This window comes from Pleurodeles waltl, chromosome 7 (assembly GCF_031143425.1).
Source record: "Pleurodeles waltl isolate 20211129_DDA chromosome 7, aPleWal1.hap1.20221129, whole genome shotgun sequence".
Lineage (NCBI taxonomy): Eukaryota > Metazoa > Chordata > Amphibia > Caudata > Salamandridae > Pleurodeles > Pleurodeles waltl.
In genome coordinates, this window is record NC_090446.1 from 1,288,507,427 (window position 1) to 1,288,524,335 (window position 16,909).

General features: G+C 42.0%; 1 protein-coding gene across 1 annotated transcript in view; it reads right to left on the bottom strand.

Annotated features, from left to right (window-relative positions):
* Positions 1 to 210: 210 nt before the first annotated feature.
* LOC138247388 (CD209 antigen-like protein C) overlaps positions 211 to 16,909 on the bottom strand; it is a 177,705-nt gene continuing 161,006 nt past the window's right edge. The window contains exon 6 of the mRNA XM_069202038.1: positions 211 to 722. Within this exon, the coding sequence (XP_069058139.1) occupies positions 581 to 722 (142 nt within the window). The 3' untranslated portion in view covers positions 211 to 580. The remainder of the gene's footprint in view (positions 723 to 16,909) is intronic.

The window sequence follows — 16,909 nt, forward strand, 5'->3', positions numbered from 1 at the left end:
GAAGGTTTGCGAAAGAAAATGTCCATCCAGCTTTCTGAGATGTGTGAAACCCTGGGAACTGTCCAGACTGTCGGTGAGAGAACTTGTGGGCACATTCTGTGACACAGGAAAAATCATTTAAGAACAAAAAAAGATGCAACATTGAAAAAAGTTACCACACAAAATGAATACCTAAGAAGTATAATTTTAAGTCCATATATTTTTTAATTTTTAGTTTGCGTGCAATGGCAAGTGAAGTATGCCAGGAAAGCATGCTGTTAGCTCCCATTGGTTGTTAAGATTTAGTATGCATGTTGTATGTTTCTCCCTTCTGCCCTCTTTATCAAGTAATCATGTCAAATTAAAAACAAAAGTAATAATTTCAAGGTACAGCTAGCAATGATACATTGGGCCAATGATGTAAGAAAGAAGCAGCTCAGAAAATCAAACTCAAATGTAAGAGGACAAACAGGACATTGTTATTTATTGGACTTAGTGCCTTGTTTGCTGATATGGACAATCTACTATGACATCATCAATAATACATATACTTCCTTGTCAGAAATACTTTAAAAGTAACCAGTTGGCTTAGAGTACACCTTTAAGAATATAAAATGGCGGCTATTTGCTTGCAGATGCTGAACCTTTCTCGCCGACAACCACTGTCGTTCCAGCCTGCTGAGTTCATTTCCACACAGTCTTCATTTGCAAACTTGTTGTCTGGTTGGCCATTCTGCCAAAAACTGTAAAAAAAAAACATTTAACAGAAAAGACATTGGTGTATTTTTTTCAACATTGTATTTTTTAAGTCCGGTCTTGGAGACACCATTATCATTGTCGTCAGACTATTGTAATTAAAAAAATAAAATCATATATAATATACAGTCTTCATCCACTGGTTAGTTGAATTGTCATTCACATTTTGCTTATGGCCACCAAAGCACATATCTTGAGGCAATGGATCAGCCCACTCACGCTATTGGCTCCCCTCAATGTGACTGACAGCATTATGCTACTGCACAACGTGATCATGAAAATTAGCCCTTTTTGGTGCCAGTGGTGGTGGCCAATGTGACTTTAAAAAAAAAAAAAAAACACTTTTGCTAACTTTTACCTTTTGTGTGGGCCTGACAGCTCCTCACACAGGCTTGGTAGCCATATCTGAATCATTTTTCCCATTCTGTACCATTGCAAAATGTTATTTTCAACATGTCAACCATATTGCAAGGCTAGACAATGATAAAGTGTGAGATAAAGCATTCCCAGATGGTTGCCTATGGACGTGCATGCACAACTGACAATGTTTTAGGCCTTTTACTCTTTTTTTCATGACCTTTATCATTCTTGAGAGAATGGATGAAAGCGGGGATGAGGAGGATATAGTGGCTTTTGTGTCAGATGTGGACCAGTATGTTTTTCCAGTCACTGAGTTATAATGTAGAAAAGCTGAGTTAGAGAAGTCTGTTGTTAGGTTGCAGTGTGGTTTGCTGTAAGTCTGGAACAAAGTTAAGATATAGGAAGATTTTACATTTCACAACGTATGTGCAGGCAAAAACAGAATGATTTGTGTAAGGAGAACGGTACTGATGTTGATAGATTGTTATACCAGTGCTGTACAAAAGGTCTTAGTAGCATTGGCCCATCAAGGTCCTACTGGTGTGTTGAGCAGGAAGAGGTTGGTGTGGATGTGCCAAGTTTATTAGTGGCCTGATGCTGATGCAGAAAAGTATAAATAAGTGGGAGATTTTGAGACATGTATTGTGTGAGACTGTGCTTTGACAGAAATTCCAGCACTGAAGAAGTATTTAGAGTGGTCTGGCAAAACGTAGGTAGGGTAAGATATTGTGACACAGCAGCATGCAATAGTAATGATCCAATATAATTCCAAAAGCCTGGTGGAGGCATTAGTGGACTTTGTTTTATAAGGACAAACTTTAGAATTGTATGAGAAATTATTTTGACAAAAGTCTATCCAGAGAGGTGATAAAATAACCTATTTAAATGTTGATAAAACCCCAAAAGAGTGGCTAAATGAACGATTTAATTGAGTTTTAAAACACATTGTACTCCTCATTTTGGCCACTCTAATTACTCGACAAAAAGTGTGTAACAGATAGTGTATGGTTGCTTTGCATCATTTCACTACATGCACACATTATTTCATGTTCACATTATTGTTGTGGAGGACCACTTTTTTCAATGTGGTGGAGAAAAATGAAAGCATGGTGGTAATGGTCGATGTGAAGAAGATGGTTAAGTCTGAAGATGATAAGAGTAAGGTTTTGTTTTATGTAAAAAGGCCCAAAGGCAGTCAATAGATTTTGAGGTTGTAGATGAGGTGAATGTAAAATTACCAGTCTGTGCGAAGCAGCTTGTTGGAAGTAGGCAGGTGTTAGAAAAAGGGGTCTTTGGTTGGCAGCCAGGTTACTGGCAAGGACCCTCACTCTGGTCAGGGCAAAGGAGAAACACACCTGGTTAACCCCTTCTTGTCCCCTTGGTAGCTTGGCATGAGCATTCAGGCTTAACTCAGAAGCAATGTATAAAGTATTTGTACCAACACACACTGTAATACAGTGAAAACATTACAAAATAAACCACACCGGTTTAGAAAAATAGGCAATATTTATCTTAATCAAACAAAAACCAAACAACAAAAATCCAACATACACAAGATAAGAATTTTCAAAAGACTAAGGCCCTCATTACAACCCTGGCGGTCAAAGACCGCCAGGGCTGTTTTCGATGGTTGCACCGCCAACAGGCTGGCGGTGCAAACCTTGGGATTACGACCGCAGCGGTTTACCACCACTTTGGTCCCGGTGGTAGTAATCCACTCCCGCCAGCCTTTTCATGGCGGTAAGAACCGCCATGAAAAGGCTGGCGGAAAGGGGAGTCGCGGGGTCCCCTGCCACGGCCCCATGGAGCTTTTCACTGTCTTCATAGCAGACAGTGAAAAGCGCGACGGGTGCAACTGCACCCGATGCACCACCGCAAAACCGCCGTCTCCATTTGGAGCCGGCTCCCGTGTTGCGGCAGACATTCCCGCTGGGCGGGCGGGCGGAAACCTACGGCCCAGCGGGATGTCTTCATGGCCACCGCAGGAGTGCGGCCGCATTGGCGGGTGCATTGGCTGCCGCACGGCGGTTTCAACTTGGCGGGCAGCGGTTGCCACCCGCCAATCTTGTAAAATAGGGCCTAAGAGTCTTACTCCATTGAAAACAATGGAAATGTTGCTGTTACACAAAATACCTGGTTTGCATCGAAAATAAAGCTGCATGGGAGAGATTTGGGAATTTGGACCTCAGACACCACCTCCTCAGTAATCTTCTCAACCTGTGGATGATCCGCCAGGAAGAAGGAGTGCTATGTTGCTGAAAGGACTGTCACTCTGCAAACCTGCTGCCCTGAAGAAACTGCTGCCCTACTGTGCTGACCTGCTGTCAGCTGCCCACTTGCCTGGGTGAACATAGAACTGAACCTACAACTTCATCTTTGAACCCAAGACACTAGAGCAACTGCTCCCCAACATCCTGAAGCACCCCCTGGATCCAGCTGCAATGGGTTCCTGACCCTCAAGTGGTGCCCCTCAGGTCCTGGACCCTTGGTGTGTGTTAGACCTGACAGTCTTAGGGTGATCTTGCCCCAACATTGTGCCTACCTCCTCCACTTTTCTGATCTTGTTTTACTGGTATTAGGACTCTGTATACTTTACCACTGCTAACCAGGGCTAAAGTGCTTGTATTCTCTCCTCTAAACATGGAAATATTAGCTTATCCCTACTTGGCACCTTTAATTTACATATCAGTCCCCAGTATTATGGTACTATGTAAATTAAATGCTAATAGTGGGGCTGCAGCACTAATTGTGCCACCCATTTAAGAAGCCCCTTCGCTATGCCTGTGATGTTATACATTGCCATAAAGACCTGGCAAAATTACCATTTTGCTAGGCCCAAACCTTCCATTTGTATACATATACTGTATGTCAATTCTAATGTAGGCCTTGGAGAGCCCAAAGGGCTGGGCGCTAAGCATTTGAAAGGCAGGACACATACTTTTAAGATTTCAACGTCCTGATAGTGAAAAATTCCCAAAGTCATTTTTCACTACTGCAAGGCCTATCGCTCCCATAGTATAACATTGGGGCTACCTTATCACATTTTATAAGTGTAAGTCCCAATTGTGAACACTTTGCAAGTTTGGTGTCTCTGGAATCACCATTTAAAATCCAAATGTTGATGTGGTTGGATTTTAAATTCCAATTCTGAAAGTGCCACTTTTAGAAAGTTGGCATTTTCTTACATTAGGCAATTGATGCCTACTGCTTGTCTCTGATCACACGTCTAGGGTGGGTGACAGCTGGGCTTTGTATATTCCCCCTAGACAGCTACAGACAATGGGAGTTTAGCTGTGACTTGATGGGCCATCCTGGCAGGATAGGAGGGAGGCGCTGGACCCAGCCTAACTTACACCTGAACCTGAATAGGCTGTGTCCTGTCCCCACACAAAAGCTGCATACCCTCCTGTACTTAGTCTTTAAGACCTGTCCTTAAAGTCTCCCCCACTTTAAAGGCACCACTGGGTATACGAACTGGACCACAGACACCATCACTTCAGTACATGTCTACTCTGCCGTCAATGAGAACTGCTGTGCTGCTGAAGGACTGCCATTCTGCTGAACTGAACTCTGCTGGACTCCTACTTTGCTGTGTTGCCCTGCTGTCTGCTGCCCTCTGCCTGGGTAAGAAGGACTGGACCTGAATCATTTGAACCCAGAGTGACTCCCAGGGCTAGTTGACTGGCCTCCTGATCTGAAGTCTCAGGGTCATAAAAGACTTCTGACCACCCTGCTTCTGCATCTGTACTCTGCCATCTGTGAGTCTACCCTGCCAAGTGGTACCACCCCACTCCTGGGCACTAGAAGTAGGCTTAAGGTGTTTTCTTAGAGGAATCAACTCGTCCTCTTATGAGCAACAGATCCCCAAGCAACAGCAATGCATTTCCTCGGCTGAGAAGTGCATCCTCAAGCAGAACTGACATATCGCCGCTCCTGCGTGGATTGGACCCATCGCAACAGACTTGTATCTCTGCTACATCCTGCATCTCGGGTTTGATGCCTCTGGAACCACAGCTATGCATTGCTTTTCCTGTTGCAAGCTCCTCACATCTCCTGTTAAAGGCAGCCTCAATGATGACGCAGCTTCGCCACTCATCAGAACCGCAGCATTGCCTCGACTGCGCAATGCATCCTTGACCCCAGCCTTTGCATCTCCAGCCCCATCGACAGGATCCTCAGAGTCAAAGGGAAAGGATCTCACACTGCAACATTTCCACATCTCTGAACCGATGCATTGTCTCGGCTGCATGATGCATGTTCCAACCAGATCCAAGCAACGCTCTGCAAACAGAATTTAAGGTACTTTGGTTCAGCAGGCTTAACTGGGTCCCTGTAGCCGGCCTGCCTCCATCACGGTTGGCCTGAACTTTTGATTTTGTCTTTGTCCAGCATGACCAGAGAACCACAGTGAGTGCTTTATATTTCTTAGCGCACTTTTAGCAAAAAAACTTTGAAATTAGATATCTCCAGTTATACTTATTGGGTTTTTATTGTTTTGGTCATGTTTTATCTATTAAATTCATAAAATTTTTTTTAACTTGGTGTGGAATCTTCTAGTGTGGTCTTTTCATTGTATTACTGTTTGAAGTTTTGCACAACTACTTTACACGTTGCTTCTAAGTTATGCATGGCTGCTCTGTGCCAAGGTACCAGAAGGAGAGCACAGGTTAATTTAAGGTTTGCTTGTGCCTTACCCTGACTAGAATTGTGGTTGCTGCTTGACCAGGGCATACACCCCAGTCAGCCAAGAACCCAATTTCTAACAGGATATCTCAAGGGAGCTGACTTCAAGCTTTGAGCTCTCTGTGACCGAACTCCTCTGCACTGAGACCTTGCCACTTGCACAGTGATTCCATGCAATAATCTGACAGCCCCTCTCTTCCTGCTACAGCATCAACTGCTAGTGGGGGAGTGCCAACGTGAAGCTCCAGCACCTCCGGCCTGCAATGCTGCTATGCCGACCTGCTCTTCACACTATGCCGTCAGCCTCCTGTGATGCTCTTCCTGCTACTCACAGTCATCTCCAACAAGAACTGGTCCCTTGGCACGAATTTAAGAGGATAAACTTCAACAAGACTAACCTGGTGACCTGCCAACCTGCACTCTATTCCCGTCAACCTGAAAGTGTAACTTTGACCTCATCTAGCGCGTCCAGATGTCCTGAGTTGGCACTTTGAGGTTTTTGGCACTATTTTCACTAAAATCTTTCTAAATTCATAGCTCTGTGTCTACTTATTTGTTTTTTGTCATTTTAGTCTTATTTTATTTATGAAATGTCACTCTGTTTTCTAACTTGGTGTGGGATCGTTTTGTGTTGTGTTTTCCACTTTATTACTGTTTGAAGTGTTGTAGAAATACATAATACTAATGTCAGATCTTCGGTGAGACTCAAATCAATCCAAAAGTCACATTGGCCTCAGGCCTTGTGTCCAAACTATATTTCTCAGCACTGCCGACTGCTAAAGTGCTTGCAGACCTATAAGGTGGCTGTTAACTACTGACTAAACTATAGTTACACACTTACAGAGAGAAAGTAGGTTTCAGGCCAGCCTACTTTTACAACTACATGTAAGGCATACTCTTCCATCAGCAAGCCTTTTGATTCTAACAGCTGGCAATAGGTAGCAAACACATTCAGTTATGATGAAAGTCAGGACTGTATAACTCATGCAAAGATGTTCTCAGCTTTTCCCAAAGGTATTAACCCCAGATCTGTGACTGGGGGTGAGTGAGTGAAAAGTTTCAACACTCCATCCATCATCTTATTTTGTGACATTGCCTTGTGCGCCCTAAGCGGCTAGGGTATGCCCAAATGTGGTCCCTTGCTTGCTGCGCCACTGGATTCAAGCTAGTCTGGCTGATGAAGGGAGATGCCCTCTCATAGGGAGCAGGGTCAAGACTGATTTGCATATAGCTGGGTCCAAACTGGGGTGACGTGGCAAGCAAAATAACAATGGATTAAACCCACATCTGTGACTGGGGCTGAGTGTTTGAAAAGTTTCAACACTCTGTCCATCATTTTATTTTGTGATATTGCCTTGTGCACCCTAAGTGGCTAGAGAATGCCCAGATGTGGGTCCCTTGCGTGCTGCTCCACTGGATTCAAACTAGCCTGGCTGATGAAGGGTGATGCCCTGAAACCGGTCCCAGGATGCTTGAATCATGTCCAGGGAGGACCTGGCTTGGCAGTTAGGGCTGGAGGGTCAAGACTGATTTGTATTTAGCTGGGTCCAAACTGGGGTGACATGCCAAGCAAAATAATAATGGATTAAACCCAGATCTGTGACTGGGGTGAGTGTTTGAAAAGTTTCAACAGTCCGTCCATCATTTTGTTTTGTGATATTGCCTCATCTGTATAATACCAGGCCAGGTATCTTTTGGCATGAAGCAACCATCCCTTATGGAATGAACATCATATTCAGGGCCTCTGCTCAAAGTCACAGCTTCAGCCAACTTGTAACTACTTCGATAACTAAAGGTCCTTTTTTATTCTGGAAAAAAACAAATAAATCATTATAAAATATTCCAAAGTTTTCATAAGATGACATTTTAAGTGGAACTGTTGCAAACGATGGCATCTTCAATTACGATTTTAAAGTATTCACTTTGTCCACTACTGTCACCCGATATATGTCCTATTTATCTCCCGCACGTCCTGCAAACAGTAGAAGATGATCTAACATCACACCACAATGGCAGCGTTAAAGCTGCAAAAAGCTGGGGGGAATTACTTCACGCCTATGAAGATGGCCGCCTCTTAGCACGGCTCCGCTGCGGCTCGGCAGAAGCATTCACCTTCTTTCGGAGAACGCTCTCCTCAGCCAATTACTATAGAAGTATCTGCTGCAAAAAAGATCCATGACCTCAAAGATGCCTTCACATCAGCATAGTAAGCAGTGAACACGGCACATTTTGAAGGCTACGGCTGGCGCGCTTTCCTGACAGGAATCACGCCATCCATTTTTATAATCTTCATGCTCCTCCTGCAGCATGAAATCCATTACGGGCTGTAAAGACTGCATGTCTATGCCCCTGAACATGTCATGCAGCATGTAAACATACTAGCAGCAGAAAAGTTAATTGAGCAGAAAATATGGTTAAACCTGAAAGTAAAGCAGTGATTTTTGACAATGACATTAGTGGGTCTTCTCTACATTCTAGCTCTCTGCAGGGTGACCAAACGGGCTCTTGTACTAGACTGTTTGCACTTTAAGTACATAAAATGAATACAATAAATGGTGATGTTTATGACTTCAAAGGGGTACTTAATAATGCTAAGCTGTGAAATAAACTACTCATTAAACCCGAGAACTATCACTTTTTGTTGGAATTTTCATCTATTAAGCGTGCTATCATTGCGTGATTAGCTTGGTAGCCTATGTAGTGTCAGAATACAATTCAACCATTGAGTTACTCAACGTCTTTGCTATGCAGTATTGACTACTATTGGCAACTTGATATACTCAACATATATTATTTTGCTTTTTTCCGCACATTGGGGCATATAATTCTTACAAGTAATGATGAGAGGCCTTGATATGAATGACAATAATACCCTCATATTATCTTGCTGAGCACAATAACATTTTACTCCTATATTTCCTAGCCTTCTAGTGTCTTATTATTACCTACCCTTCGTGTTTATGGAGAAAACAAAGTCTTTAAGACAGAATTCCACTTGCTTAACACCACAATCTATGAATCCCATTTCTCTGGACACTGATCTACTTTCCATATTTCGGGACAATATGGAGGACTCGGAACACATCAACCAATCTCCTCCTTTGTCAGTGCATAAAACATTCTGATTTCAACTGCCAAACATACATCAAAAATGAATGATTCATCTGCACTTTCATCAAACAAAAGAGTTAAAAAAGATCCTTCCTCCCCTGCTAAATGTCCTCGACCTATATCTATGGAACTACACCTGGATGAAATAAGAGCTCTCAAAGCATATGTGAAAGAAACAAATAGGTACATCCACAACCTCAACGACAAATGGTCCACTATTTGCAAAAGAGTTACACAAAATGAAACAAGGTGGAGTCAATTCAAATTACTACTCACCAACTTACCTCTTTTCATATGGAAGTCTCTCATTTTAAAAAGCAAGTCAAATATCTTGATAGCAATAGGTGCAATATTCTTTGTATTTAAGGCTTAGCAGAGGGTTTAGAAGGATCCAATCCTATTTCCTTTTTTCAGTCATTTCACCCGAACGTTCTCAGACATCCTGAAACTCCAATATTGAATGTTCAAAGAGCGCTTCAACTGGGACATAGCCCGCACACACTCTTCACGTCTCAAAAACCAAGAGGTATCATCCTCTACCTTTTGGAATATACTGACTTAATGAAAGTCTTACAAGCAGCTAAACTTAAAGGTTTAATATGTTGGCTAGGATCTTCATTGTTTTTTTCTCAAGACTGTGGCAGGTAAAAGAAAGACATTTCTACACATGAGAACAGCGCTTTGGAAGCTCAATGTCAGATTTGGACTCTTCCACCCTTGTCTTTTTAAAGTGAGTTATAAAAATAAGACAATGACCTATGAAGACCATGCTCTATTACAGAGAGCTTTGGAAAATTGCACAGAAGAAGAAATGGAAGTTGCAAAATAATCTACTCCTTGATTATTATCTTTAAATATTGAGAAAAAAATTCTTATAATGTTCATAATATGTTCATAATGAATATTGTTTTCCTTTCCTTTCATCCATTTTAGGTGATGTTTTCCTATTTGGTCACCATTATCACTAGTCCATTTGGATGGTCTATCCTGCGTCCCACTCTGCCCTGGAGTTCGATTTAGTTGTGTCATCTTTGCCATTTGGCTTCACAACCCTTGATTTATGTCTGTTTCTTCAGTATGTGATCTTTTTTACTTCTATATGGATTCTTTCTCCTTTCTTTTCTTTGCCTTGATTTTCTCTTCCTTTCCTCTATCATGTCCTCTTGTAAATTTCAATTGCATCATCTATCTACCTGCTATTATTCGTCCTTTTCTGAGAGTATCTTTTCATGTTATTTTTCATTTTTAATTTATCATCACAAATGTAGTTTGTATTTAATAGTTATTAATCTTTTTTAGACGGCATTACATGTTATTTCTTGAAACGTGAAAGGTTTGGTCTCCCCTATTGAAAGTCAAAAAGTACTTACCTATTTATCCAAACTGAAAACGGACATTGTATTCTTACAAGAAACTCATGTAGTTGCTTCAGCAGTTTAGAAGCGTGAACGTCAATGGGTGGGGAATATTGTTTCTTCCTCTGGTTCAGGTAAAAGAAATGTGGTTATTATTTCTTGCCATGAGAAACTTCACATTACTTTCCTTTCCCAAGAGTCAGATGAAGATGGTAGATGGGCAGAAATTCATTTTCAGATGAGTAGTAGTCCCCTTTCTCTGTTCAAAATGTATCCACCTACCACAATTTATAACATGCTTTCACCTTCTATTTCTTCTAAATTAATGTTCATATCCACAGAATATATAATATTTGAGGGAGACTGCAATCTATTTTTAGATCCATATATAATTTGTGTCTCTAAAACAACCGTTATCTCATCTACTATGCATCAACAATTCACTACATCTATGGACTAACGGTCTCTTGTTGGAACTTGGAGAATATGCAACCCACTATTGTGAGAACACACATTTTTCTCTCCCCCACATTCATCCCAATCCAGGATTTCTTTTTCAAAATTAGCTCAATGCATTATACATGCAGCTTTTGGTTCTATACTGATCTCAGATCATGCCCATGTTACATTGGAGTTAGAAGAACTTCCTAGGACTAGTGGTAACAGAAGATGGCGTTTTAATACATCCCTGTTGCTAGGCCATATTTTTACATCCACATCTGAGTATTTCATTGCTCGATTTCTTTTCTCTTAACTCCTCTGCCACCCTCTCTTCTCACGTTGTCCGGGATCCATATAAAGCTTCATCTAGAGATTTTTTCATTTCCTATGTTTCTTAAAAGAAAAAAATAAACTTTCAGAAAGCATTTGAAATCTTGAAAAGTATTAAACATCTGGAAACTTTTTACACTACTACTAATTCCATTACTCACCTAAATAATCTAATTGTAGAAAAGCTGATAAACAACAAATTCTGCTATCTCCTATCTTCTTAAGGGAAGCACTAAATACTCCAGAGGTCAAAATAAAGCAGGGATATTACTTGCTACTTACCTTAAAATTAAAAAATAACAGACTAACATTGATTCTATTCTAAAGTGAGATTCCTCTTCTGTTTTTAAAGATTCAGAAATCTTGACTGAATTCAAAACATATTTTACTACTTTTTATACCCCTGAAATCAGTCCAAGCCCGGATGCCATACGACAATACCTATCCTCTAATTATAAAGACTTTGACACTAACATATATGTTTCCCCATTTGGAAGCATATATCTCTTCCACAGATATCACTCAAGCAATAAAGCTAATTAAAACAGGAAAAGCTCCTGGGTCGGACGACTTTCTTGTAAATTGTTATTGCATTGTTCCACACTTTTGATCCCAAAACCTTATAACCTATTCTCACATCTTATCTCTTTCAAATCATCCAGTGACACCTTTCAAGAAGCACAAATTTTCCTCGTTTCTAAGGATAGACATGATCCACACTTGTGTAAAATTTATAAACTAATCGCCAAAATGTATTCTGATTACAAAATCTTTGCAAAAACATTTGCCCTCGGTCTATACCACTTTTCATCAGTTCTTATCAGTAAAGAATAGTCAGATTTCAACAAAGGCTGACACATTTCAGATAACACTAGAGTGTTCTTCAATATTCTGTGTAAATCCATCAAATATGCCCATTCATTAGCCTCCATTTCCCTTGATGCTGAAAACGCTTTTAACTGAACGGATTGGAGCTTTATCTTTCATACTCTTTCATGGTTTGGTTTCAGCCCCAAATTTATTTCCTACACATCCCTGTTGTACAATGCATTGACAGCCTTAATTTTAGCAAATGTTCTCGTTGCTTTCTCTTTTTCCTTACATAGAGGTGTGCGACAAAAATGTCCTCTATCCCCACTTCTTTTTATTCTTGCACTGAAACAATTTCTTGCAAAAATAAGACAACCCCTAATATATTCAGTTTCCAAAATGAAAATAATCATACTAAATTATGAGTCTGTGCCAATGGCATCATCTATTCCTATCCAAACCTGATTCTTCTCTCCCAGCTCACAGACATGAATTAATTTGCAGCTCTCTGTGGCTATACATTAAACCCAGATAAGTGTGGGATTCTTCCCTTTGACAGCTTATGTTTTAAACAAGACTTTCTTCAACTTTACATGGGATCCTCATAAAATCAAGCGTCTAGGACTTTGGATTACATCTTCAATTAAATCTACCATATCTTTAAGCCTAAATGCAGTTATCACTACATTTACCAATTCAACCTTTAGATGGCATCCTTTTTATCTATCTTGGTGGGGTAGACTTGATACTATCAAGATGATGCTTTATTCCATCATTTTTAATGTCATCTCTGCCTTTCCTCTTAATATTTCTGCTCAAGTTTTTTTTTTTTTTTAAATGACTCTGTACTTTCCTCCTTTTTATGAAATAATAAAAGAACATGTATGTCTCTTCTCAAACTTAAACGTACTATCATGTGGTATAACTGTCCCAGATTTCCAATCTAATCACACTGCTTTTCTACTTAAACAGACTTCCAAATCGTTATCGGACTTTTTTATTAATTTCTCCCCCCTTTGGAAAGATATTTAATTATCCTTTCAATCCCCTTTTTCTTTTAAGGAATTCACTTTCTTTCCCCAAAAGACACATTGCCTAAAATTCCCTATTCATAAAACTACTTGTGAATTACTCAGGCCAATACTCTTCTTGCATTTACCCCAGGTACTCTACACAAGCTTAACTCAGAATCCCCACCAAACTGTTGGTCATGTAACACTACCTTTGCAAATTTGTATCATACTGTCCTCTCATGCCCTCCTACTCATTAACCTTGGCTGAATGTATGGTTCCAAATTAACTCTATTTTTCACTCATATATTCGATTTTTGTTTTCAACTATTTTTCTTGGAAGCCTTTCAGATGCCTGGCAAAACTGTACTTGCAAAATTGCTATACTTGATTTATTCATTGCAGTTACATTTCAGCAAATTATTAAGAACTGGAAAAAACTCCTCACAACTTTTTTTTCCAGCCTGGAGGTACAGCGTTTGTTATAATCACAGACTTAACAGAGTGTACGTCACCCCCATTTCAGTTGTTATTAAGAGAGATAGTATTTAGTCATCAGTTACCCTCTTTCTAGATACTTATGCTCAAAATGTTACTACTCACCAGCCTCTACTAGAAGAGGTCCCTAAACCTCCATGAAATGTGTTACTGTGCTCCTCATTTATAATCTAACTATAATTTTGCTGCATATTTTGTTCCAATAAGAGACTATTCATTCACAAAACACATGTTGTTAACCTTATACTTGCAGGTTTTAATATAATTATGTGAACCTTGCTGCAATCCTGTTTAGTGAACTTCTTCTTTAAACTAAAAAAGGCTGCAAAAAGCCAACATGGTTAATAACGGCATGGCGGCAGGAAGCAACAGTACAATCAGAATCAAAATCAGAGAATGGCACTTCAATATAAAGACAGCAGACAAAGTGAACCTGTCGCAGACGAAAAACAAAAATGACAACTGCGCTGTTCTCCTCGAAGAAATACTTGGTGTTAGCACACAAGCCTATTTAAATATCACAACAAATGAACCTAATGCTCTCTCACAACTAAGCACGTAGTAAACAAGAATGGCAATATCCACATTTTACCACACCTAGAGGACTCAGCCCTATTTGAACCAGTCATATCAAAGAAAATGAAAAACAACTCAATAAGATAAATAAACAAAACCAGATTACAAATTGATTTTACATGAAGGCAAACTCCAGAGAATTCACTACCAGATACAATATTCCCAGGAACCCCAGGGATTATTATTATTGGGCACCACTACCTTCTAGTGCAAAGACTCAAGACTAGTCTGCACAAACAGCAATCATTGTTCAGCCTGCTACCCAACACAATAATAATATGGCCAAAGATGACAAACCAGGGACAGCGCAGCAGTTCAAAAGAAGCTCATGTGCTGAACTAATAAGGGCTTCAATTGGTAGCCCACGAATCACTGTATGTACTTCATTTAAATTCAACAGATAACCTGTCCACCTCAGAACCAGAAAGAGAGAATTTAACGAAATATAAATCCAGATTCTCACTGGGATAACTAGCCAAATTTTAAATCATAACATCTTAAAACTCACAATGAAGAAGCAGTCCCTACTGCTTATCAACATGGCTCAACGACTGGGTAGACACAAAATCGACTCTCTGCTCCACAAGAACACAACCAACTTAAAAAGGGCATTTTGGAGTAAACAACATCAATAGAAAATAAATAGCACGATTCAGGAATTCAGCTGAGTCCCCTTGAATAGTCCCTGAATGAAAATGAATGGGACAATAGAGAATTCATATGGTATTATCATTTAAAACATGCAATTAGTAAAGGTCTAGCAATATTCTTTTTTTTCCTCACACTAGGGGGTCATTACGACCTTGGCGGGTGGCATCAGCCCCCCACCAAGATCTGACCGCCATGCGGCCGCCAATGCGGCTGCACCCCCGCCACAGCCATTTGGAGATCCCCGCTAGGCCAGCGGGTGGAAACCTGGTTTCCGCCCGCCGGCCCAGCGGGGATCACGGCCGCAACATAGGAGCCGGCTTCAAATGGAGCCGGTGGTGTTGCGGCCGTGTGACAGGTGCAGTTGCACCCGTCGCGCTTTTCACTGTCTGCATAGCAGACAGTGAAAAGCTGCATGGGGCCTCCAGGGGCCCCACGACTTCACGTTCCGCCAGCCTTTTCCTGGCGGTGCAAACCGCCAGAAAAAGGCTGGCGGTCGGGGACTCGTGATCCCCTGGCCAGCGCTGCAAGCAGCGCTGCCCAGGCGGATTATCACCGGCGGGGCAAAAGTGCGGAATACCACTGGCCCCGGCGGTGCGACCGCGACATAATACGCCTGGAAGCACCGCCAGCCTGTTGGCGGTGCTTCTGTCATTTTAGCCCTAGCGGTCCCGTACGGCCAGGGTCAAAATGACCCCCTAAGATTTTAAGGAAAACTGGGTCACATTAAAATGGAAGAGTTTGTTGTGTCTATTTACATCCCAGACAAATTTGGTAAAGTAAACTCAGAGCATTGATAGAGTGAGTTTTACCACCCTCACCACAGAGGATAAACAAGAAAGAAGAGCTCTAAGCTAGCAGATGCTGAGCTGGTCTTTGCCTCCAAAAACGTCTTTAAGGAGTGGTAGACCAGTCTAAACAAAACAGTCTTAGGTGGTCATTACAACCAGTAGTGGCGGTTTGCCGCTCGGCGTATTATGACCGTTGGCTGCCCTCTGTCGTTTTTCCAACGGAGAGCCGCCAACAGCCATACTTGCGGGCGGCGGGGAGGTGGAGGTTGCTCCACCTCCACCGCCACGCCAACAGAACACCGCCCAGCGAATCATGTCCTGTGATTCTGCACGGCGGTGTTCTGTTGGCGGTGTGGTGTCGGCGGAGCTGCCCCCATGGCTCCTGTCCCCTCCCGGCGGATCGACGGAACAGGTAAGTCGATCGTCCGTTAGGGGAGGAGGGTGGGGGGGTGTTGTGTGTTGTGTGGGTGCATGGGGGTGTGCGTCTGTGTATGTAGAGGGGGGTGTGAGTGCGTGGATGCTTGCGGGTGTGTTGGGAATGAGTGCGTGTATGTCTGTATGTATGTATGGATGCGTGCGTGTATGTCTGTATATGGGTGTGCGTGTCTGAGTGTGTGGATGTAGACATGTATGTTGGTGTGTGTGCGTGTATGTGTGTTGGTGGTGCCTGCGTGCGTGTCGTGTGTGTGTGAGTTATGTGATGTTGGGGGTCGGGGTGGGAAGGGGAGCCCTGCCACCTTTGGGGGGTGGTGGGGGGTGTAAGGGAGGGAGTCGGGGAGGGGGGGGTGGGGGAGACCCCTATCAGGGAATCAGTGAAGGAATTCCCCGGCACTGATAGGGCTTACCGCCATGGATTTCATGCGGTTCCTACCGCTGGAAATCCACGGCGGTAAGCCGGGTCGAAATACCGGCGGCGGTATTGTGACGGCTGCCGGCCTGGAGACCCAGGTCTCCAGCCCAGCGGTCGTCTCTGCACTGGCGGGCGGAACGGTGAAGCAGCGGATGGCCATGGCGGTAACCGCCATGGCCATAATACTGAAAAAAAGACTGCCAGCCTGTTGGCGGTCTTACGGCCGCTTTAACACCATCCACCAGGGTTGTAATGACCCCCTTAGTGCCATAAACAACCCCTCTAGTGGCAAGAAAAGCACCAGAACTAATGAATGAGAAAGCCACTCTTTACTCTTAAAAATATCAAAGAGGCCTACAGTAACGTTAACATCCACAAAGGATATAACATTGCTTGTCATCCTAAAGGCTATAGACATTGCCAGTTAAAACAAGACATGAAGAAAAATGCTGAAGACCTTTGAAATGTGCTCCCCTGTGAGCTAAATGCTACAAGTAATCTGACTATGAAGCATTTTTCCTAGTGGACAACTTATAGTTAAATCCCCTATATTTTATTTCATGATTGCCACGGATCTTCAAAGATTAAAAGTTGATGACAATCTCCTAAATTTGATCACCTCGTACCTCATTATCTGCTGCCATGAAACGTGGTGTGTTGACTCTCAACCAATTCTTTACCTTGGCCCATACCGTGGCAGTAAGCACCAG